The sequence below is a fragment of the Piliocolobus tephrosceles genome, chromosome 12, assembly GCF_002776525.5.
Source record: "Piliocolobus tephrosceles isolate RC106 chromosome 12, ASM277652v3, whole genome shotgun sequence".
NCBI lineage: Eukaryota > Metazoa > Chordata > Mammalia > Primates > Cercopithecidae > Piliocolobus > Piliocolobus tephrosceles.
In genome coordinates this window covers 67,512,210-67,521,055 of record NC_045445.1, presented here as the reverse complement: position 1 = coordinate 67,521,055, position 8,846 = coordinate 67,512,210, and the positions used below count along the sequence as shown (strand labels likewise).

Sequence of the window (8,846 nt, the reverse complement as noted above, 5' to 3'; positions counted from 1 at the left end):
AGGAACATGGATTTTATTTCATTTTAAAATAGATTTTAAATAGATCTCAAAATAGATTTATTTATTTTATTTTAAAATTGTATTTTAGACTATTTTAAAATATTTTATTTTACTATATTTTATTTTATTTTAAAATCCTTGTCAGGGGTTAAGTCAGGAGATGAATATAAGGGATTTAACTGAATTTCAAATCCGTAATCCTCTTCATTCCCATTCTCGACTCCCAGTAATACATTAAGAGCATGTCCAGGCCAAGATTCCTTTGCTCTGACCCTGCTTGATTGTCTTCATCTGCAGCTAGACTAAACCAGATAGGATTACCAGAATGATCAATTGGCAAATGAACTCATTTTCTTAGAAACAGCTTAGCTGAGTTCTGCTTACAGAACTGCTTTTCACATCTAATTTAAGCTTAATTAGACCTATTTACCAAATGTTAAAAAAAAGTTAAGGTATAATTAAAATAAATTTTATAGCATTATTTGTTTTCATGAATAGCTTTATAATGAATCTATATTTTTACCCATCAATAATTCAGTTTATTTGCTGCCATCAATAAGTTTGGACTTATAAAGTTTCTGATAAACTGTGGCTACTCAGAGAAAGTTTACTCAGATTCTAGAACACCGTGAGTGTTCTTATACAAATCATGTGTCATAATTAATGTTGTAAATCAGCATTGCAAAGTAGAAGTATATTCTTAAAATATGTTTTATAAAAATAAGCTTAAAGACTCTACAGTGATGATTTTGAATGAGGTTAAAGTGTCCCTTCATAAGGTCAACATTCATCTCAGTTGACAAATATTTACTGATAATTACTGCATGCCAGCATTGTGTGGGCTGATGGAATGAAACAGCAAATATAAAACCTAACCTATTATCTCATGGAGATTTCATTGTCATTGGAAAAGTAGGCCTAAAACAAGTAAATAGGTAAAATAATTATACATCGTGATAAGTACTAGGAAGGAAATATTATTTTAATGAGCAATTCAGAGTTGGAAGTTGACACCCAGCTCTCCACATAGGCAGTAAACTAAAGAAGTAAGCCAGTTTACTATTGTCTCAGTGTGATATCAAACCATCAAACACAAAGTTAGCTAAATGCCGATAAAGCAGTAATTGTGTCCAATGTTTTAAGGGCTGCAAAGTATATCTACCATAAATGTTTTGTTTGGCTTCTGAAGCATTTTTTTAGTGTTTTCTGTGAGTCATTCTGAACACACAATAGCAGGACATGATCATCGACTGGAAGACATGAAATATAAATAGTGTAACGGTGGTGAAAAATCTCTTACCAGAGGCTAGCTAGAACCCCTATGCAGATCAAAGCATGCAATTCAAAGGTCACCCATGATGTCTAGCCAAACCTACACACATGAATGGCAAGACTGAAAGATAAAAAATTTCTAACAGAAATATGATAGAAAAAGATGACATAGCATTAAGTGATCTAAAATTTATGAAGGATTTGAGGAATTTTAACGTTTAAAGCTTTACACGATAGAAATTATTTCAGGCAAATTAGCTAATAATCAAAGTTAATATATGTTAACTTTGAATATGTGGAAGAATATCACTGAAAATACTATTTGGGATACATTCATAGTACCACTAAAGATATTTAATGGGCATCATCCTTGATGGTACATATATTCATATTTCACACATATTGAAATACTTATTGTTGTACCATGAGAAGAGCAAGTTATTCTATTTTTTAAATGAACATTGCCTTGAAAAAGACATTTGATGCCGTGAACAGTAATCCTATTTTTGACGTTCTTTGTTTTTGTAGGGCATATGAGAAATATCATTGAAACTGCTGAGGCTCCTCGGACAGGACCAACAAAATGTTGTTTGTATAAAGGATCATCTGTCAGAGACAATTGACATAGGGTCTTGCATTCTTTGAGTTGTACTGGCACTCTTTGTTAATACAAGAGTTTATATATACAACCAAAAACCCTATCTCCTACAAACAAACAAGTAAAATAATTCCATAGGCCCATTTATCTTCACTACCACCCCATCCCATATTCAATTTCATTTACTTTTTCCTCTTGACTCTGACTTTAAATCTCACTGATTTTTAAAAGACTCAAATGTGTGCATCAACATTTATCAGAAGCAGCAAATATTTAACATAAGCAAAGTTTGTGTTATTCCCAAATAATTATGGGAAAAAAAAATTCTGAGAGGAAGCAAATGGTCAGTTTTAATTGTCTGGGCCTTGGTTCACAAAATCATGTATTTGGAGATTTAACAGACAAAGCGTTTGTTTGGATGCCTTCTACAAACTTATAGGCCTGAAATATACAAGGTATTAAATTTATACCTTTAAAATAAGGATATCTTCAGGTTTTTTTCTGTTAGTATATATGTTTGCCAAACATTTTTCAGGATTCCTAAAGTGGATTAAATGGCTTTAAATCAGCTTCTGTGGAGCAAGAGTTATTATGTAAGATGCATAAGGTTATCATCTAAGAGTGAGGAAAGACCTTTAAAAGTTCCAGCAGTAGAAATGCAACAGTTAACATGATTTGGTCATGTCTCCAAATATAACTTTTAAAAGTTTTACCCGCACGTATTTATTGGCAATTTACCGCCTACTGATGATGTCTGATGGGAGGTGGGGAGGCATTGCTTGACTTATACTTTATTTATTTATTACATTTTATTAGCAAATAAACATTTTATTTATTGTATTGGACAAGAAAAATAAATTGCGTGACAAAAGGATGTTACCTGTGTAAGGGGCAGCCGAAGCCTAATTTAGTGGTCCCCAAATATGGCAGTATATGTCAACAGCTGACTTCCACTTCAAAGCATAGGGAAGAGTTTTATTGATCTTTTGGAGTTTTAAATATATAGCTTCTACTCTGACTGATATTGTATCTGTGAGTGTAATCAGAGTTTGTTTCTTATTTAATCTATTTTTATCTGATGCTATTTGCTTTAGGTGCTCTTCTATATATATGGATGTCAATTTCAAGGTCAAAGGCTTGTCTTTCTTCATTAATAAAAGTACATATGACTTTTTTTAGGTAGACAGATGATTTAACACTCTTAGTGCACCTTCAGTCAATACCTTACACACACATGGAAGTTTTCAGAAATCCCATACTTTCTTTAGGGAAATTGATTAATATTTGGGTAAATTACACCTATAACCCTTAAAATAGCAGCCATAAAATTCATATTCTGCCTGAGACCTTGGAAATAACATAAATTCATTAAGAGGGCCGGGTATAAGGTCATACAAAATTGTGGGAACTGTGGGGAACAGTAGAGTGCATACTTTTTCTATGGGGGAGCCATTGCTAATCTACTTCATCTAGTTATGCCAAACCAGTAAGAATGTGGAACCAGTATTGCCAGATCTCTCTTTTTAATAACAATTTCAACTTTTATTTTAGATTCGGGGGTACATTATTTTAGATTTGGGAGGTACATGTGCAGGTTTGTTACGTGGGCATATTGCGTGTTGCTGAGGTTTGAGGTATGAATGATCCTGTCACTCAGGTAGAGAGCATAGTACCTAATAGGCAATTTTTCAGCCCTTGCTCCTCTTTCCTCTCCCCTACTTCTAGTAGTCCCCAGTGTTTATTGTTGCTATCGTTATGTCCATGTGTACCCAGTGTTTAGCTCCCACTTGTAAGTGAGAAGATACAGTATTTTGTTTTCCGTCCCTGTGTTAATTCTCTTAGGATAATGGCCTCCAGCTGCCTCCATGTTGCTGCAAATAACATGATTTTGTTCTTTTTTATGGCTGTGTAATATTCCATGAATACATGTACCACATTTTCTTTATCCAATTCCCTGTTGATAGGCACTCAGGTTGATTCCATGTCTTTGCTATTATGAGTAGTGCTGTGATGAACATATGAGTTCATCTGTATTTTTGGTAGAAAAATTTATTTTCCTTTGGTATGTGCCCAGTAATGAGATTGCTGGGTCAAATCGTAGTACTTTTTAAAGTTCTTCGAGAAATTCCCAAAGTGCTTTCCATAGTGGCTGAACTAATTTATATTCCCACCAAGAGTGTATAAGCACATTGAAGTTAAGATTTTATGTAAAATGTTTTGATTTTTGAAGCTCTGTACAGAAAGATCACTGGCTTAGAGATCAAGGGAGCCACAAATCTTGTCTCTTCTACTCTCTAAAGATGTATGTAATGTTTATCAACCTTATTATGTTCCCATAAGGATAAAACAGATATGACAGTCTTTGGGAGGATATTAAAAAAGTGGTTCTCTAACATACAGTAGAGGAAGCAGGATTAAAAATGTAGGTGCAGTAGCTGTCATTCAGGTCAGTATATTGGGAGATCTGACACTAACTTCCTCTGCGACTTTGGCCAAATAATTGAACATCTCGGGAGAATTTCCTCATCCGTTAAATGGTGGTGGTGGTAGGTAGCTAACCAAAGCAGTTCAGGCACCCCCATTATATCACATAGGAAAAGGAAGAGCTGCACTAATGAAAGGATATAAGAGAATTGCTCCCTTTATTTTTCCTTCTACTAAACATTAGTAGTTTCATTGAAGTTCTTTAGAATCCAGTTTGAAATCCATTGCAGTAGATACTTCCAAAAGTTGACTGTATCTTTAAAATGCTCTGTTTGAAGTACTTTCCTTCGTTTGAAGAATCCGTGAAAGGAACAATCTCTTTAGTTTACTTCACACCAGAGGCTCTACATAATATGCGATATTAGATAGTGATTTTTAAATTTATCATAAAAAGGACCTAAATACTTAAATTAAATGAGCCTGACATTTTAACTGGACTCTTTATTATGTGGTATTTTATTGCCTCTTGTCATGTGTCTTGCATGCTGTTTCTCTATATTATTAAATGAGAGTCTGTGGGCTAAATTTAGGTTTCAAAAGTGAGAATATCATATCTCTGATTCTTATATTAAACTGACTCCAATCAAAGATGAGCACACTCGGTAGCAATCACTGTAGTTAACTTTGTTGAGCTTCACATTCACATGCCCAAAGTTGGAAGAATCAAAGTATGAAAATTTATTTATCAGTGGTACAGGGTAAAAATGACCTTGACTAATTCTAAGTAAAGCTAGCTCTCCATTATTAACTTCTTGGGTCTCAGCCAGAGTAGAATCACCTTCTAGTCATAACTTGTGCATAGGGGAAGGCTCTCTCTACAGTAAGGTTAATCAATGTCCAAATGCGGTAAAATCATGATGATGATCGGAACTAGTGAGTTGTGTAGAGAACCGTCACTACTTACCACCATATGTTGCAAAACCTCAGCTGCTAATCGTTCTGTTGGTGGTAGTTGTATATTGTGTATTGTATCTGCCACAGCGTTCTTGATTGTGTATAACCCCTGTTTTGTTACTGACTTTATAAGAATGTGAACATATGTATATATCAGCCACAAGGACACATTTTAGTAAATTTCAGGCCTTTTCATCATGACTTTTGTTTCATAGCCAGAATCAGAAGTGGGGAGGGACAGCAAAAAGAAGACTTTAGTAGACAAAGAGGAAACAGAAGGAATACAAAACATTTTGGGCCAACTCCAGGGAACCCAGATGATTTTTTTTTTTTCACATTATAACCTATTCTATACTGAGCTGATAATATTAGTATCATCATCTGCTTGTTCAATAAAGTTTTCCAAAATGGTATAAGGAAAACTAAAATGAATTAATTAACATCACTAAAATAACTAATTCAGAAGTGTAGAAGTCATATTTTACTTAGAATGTCAAAAATGAAATACATCTGTTTAACTTGTAGGCCTTAAAGCCCTAGAGTTTTATAGCTAGTTTGTTAAGCACTGTTGTAAAGTACCTTCCTTACATTGGAAAAGATAAATGAGAAATTTTCAAATATCAAGGTAAACTCCTAATTTTCTAAGTAATTTTTAAGTTGTTAATAAAGGACAATTAACTCATGCATGTTTATATATTCATTGAATAATTCTAACAATGTTTCTGTAGTCAATGATTTCAGAGTCTAAATTTAACTAACCTAAGAAACTCATGCCATGGGAGATGTAAATGATTTTGATTTTGGTGAGGATTAGTATAATTATATTTGCATGTATAGTGAGGGCCAAAATATTTTTTTGAGCTTAGAAAGCTTTATTGTTAAAAAAGTGAGGGATCTTTGGTAAAATTGAAATAATGCCCTCAAATTCAGTCATATATAGGCCATTAAAATAAGGAAGGATGCATTATCACTGACTTGGTGTGTATGATTATATTTTATTTAAGAAAAGTGTCACCTCAGAAGAGTTTGGGTGAGTGAGTTATAAAGCAAAATCAAATAGTTCTGACAGTGAAGTGACAGAATATAAAAGTAGGTGAAAAAAGACTCAGCTTCACTCTTACCTCCTCTCCCCAGCAACCCCAGATATATTTTCATTTTTTTAAGAAAAATCTCTCTGCAGACTTTGAGGAGAGAAGCAGTCGCTTTTCAAAAGCAAAAAAAAAAAAAAAAAAAAAAAACAGAAACAAAAAGATAATATTTTTGTTTTTGTTCAACAAAAAGATGATGAACTAACCACATATATTTATAGTGGGCATTGTGGGAAGGTTCTCGTTTCTGTATTACTAAGAAGTACATTAAGGGTTAAAAGAACCACCTTATAGTCCTCATAGTTTTTTTTGCATGTCATTTTAGATTTCGTTGTTCTTTATTAAAGGATTGGAGAACACTGGGGGTTACTGCACTGCTGGAAAGAATAATTATTTTGTTAACAAGGCTAATTATGTGTTTTTTAAAATGGATCTCTTTTGTATGTGTTTAATTTCTTTTGTGTGGATGTATGTATGACTGTGTGTGTGTGTGTGTCTGTGTGTGTGTGTCTGTGTGTGTGAATGCGCATGTGTAACCCTTGTGAGGAAGATGTAAGATAATTCCGTATGCTCCAGAAAAATGTATATAGTGATCTGTCGGAGATCAATGGCTCCATGTTTAGGAAATAAGCACAACATTGATATTGGCTTACTTTCATCATCCTGTTGGCCAAATAAAAGATGAGAAAAAATTACAACGGGATTTTTCCCTCCAAAATGTTGGAATACCTAATGGGATGGGAAGGAAGGCTCTTGAGAGAGAGGGAAGAGATACAATATTGCTGATTTTTTTTGGGAATTGTTACGACCCAAGGCCACTTTCTTCAACAGAAATCTATAACCTATTTCCTTGCCTTCATATATGGAAAAGCCCTAAACCACATGACATTTCACCTTATTCTTTAGTCAATGGGGATTATACTAGATGTGTGCTAACATTATTCATATATTTAAAACACTAATAGCAATTCAGGCTTCCTTACCTTCTATGTGCTCTTCCCTGCTGGTGTTTCATTGTGTGTAACCTATCTAAAATTTCTGCAGAATTTAGGAAGATGTTTTGTGAAATATAATAAAGCCTTGATTAATTGGAAGCTAACTAACCAGAACTCTCAATTAACCAGTTTTATTTATTTATTTTCTGCTACACTCTCCTTTTAGAAGGAAGAGGCAAATGACAAGAAAACAAGCTGTTAACAGGTATTTATGTATTTATTTTTTAAAAATCAAATTCCTGAGAATGTCCTGGAGCCTGTACAGATTCAGCCACACTTTCATAATCTTATTCCCGGTACTACACTCACTAAGGTAGGAAAGTAGAGCCATTTAAAATTTTCAGCAGCAAATGCTGAATCTTGCTTAATCCTCAGTTCATAAGAAAAAATGAAATCCAAAGAGTGAATTACAACCCGTCCATCCAGTTGGAGGTTCTAAAGCAGAAGTTAGAGAAAGGCTGCAAAGTTGGTTGGGGTTGAGTGAACATCACTGACACAAACACTAGGATACCTGTGTAAAATAATGGGGAAATTATCCAGACGTCCACCCGCCCCTTTGTTCTGGAATGCTTAGGAAGGTACATTCACTTTTGCAGGGCAGCACAGGCTATTAAGTGTGCTACAATGATAATGGAAAAGAATCTGGCTTTCTAATCTTTTAGGTCATTCTAAGCATTAGGCACAGATATGTGTTGTAGGCATGTTAGAAGTTCTAAAACCTTTAACATAGTTTTCTTCTAATAATATATTTTAAATAAATATTTGGAAGTCTAAGAAGATTTATATGTGAAACCTCTTAAAATATCTATGAAAATCTTAGTAAAAGGGCAATCAGAGATAACATATTGTTCCAGGCCTCAGACATTTTAGGTTGTAGTGGTGAAAAGAACACACAGTGACTCAGAGACGAGGGCGAAGTAGGGGAACTCATGTTCCTAAAATATATTTTGATAGTTCCTGTCAGTAGTGCCCCTCTTCTCTTCCACACTTCTTTCTCAGGTTACATTACCTTTTGGTGATATTTTTTGCCCCTTTCTTTAGGGCTGCCCTTGATGCAGGCTTTGTCCATATTTTCTACAAGAAAAATATCATAGAGCTGTAGGGGAGATGAGGACTACACCATGGATTTATCCTGGGTTTTCAACATACAAAATAAAACATCACTATGGTGGTGTTTCTAGTATCTGTGACATTTTCTATATTAAAAGTTAGTTTTACATGTCATGCACACTAAATAATACCCAAGTGACCTGAAGCAGTGGATGTGCCTCCTTAAGTGCCAAACTTTCTATTAGACAATGATATCAATGCTGGGAAGACTAAAACCCACTAGATTTTATTAATGACTGAGTTTAACTGTAAAATAGTAAATGCATTAAGTTTTGAGTTAGGCTTGGATATGGAAAGTGTTTCCAATTTGATATGAATGCAATTGAATTTAGGCATTGAAAATGGCTTTCACTTTATTTTTGATTTTCTAGTAAAATGACAAGCAAATTAAGTCAAGTTTTTTGT

The 8,846-nt window shown here is 34.0% G+C and overlaps 1 protein-coding gene across 2 annotated transcripts in view; it reads left to right on the top strand.

Annotated features, from left to right (window-relative positions):
- Nucleotides 1-8,846, top strand: part of DACH2 (dachshund family transcription factor 2) — a 714,928-nt gene that overhangs the window by 240,455 nt on the left and 465,627 nt on the right. Inside the window, exon 2 of one of the 2 annotated variants that reach the window (XM_026452153.1) lies at nt 7,498-7,536. The exons of the other annotated variant lie outside the window; for it this stretch is intronic. Coding sequence (XP_026307938.1) covers nt 7,498-7,536 — 39 coding nt within the window. The remainder of the gene's footprint in view (nt 1-7,497; nt 7,537-8,846) is intronic. 2 annotated transcript variants of the gene reach the window in all.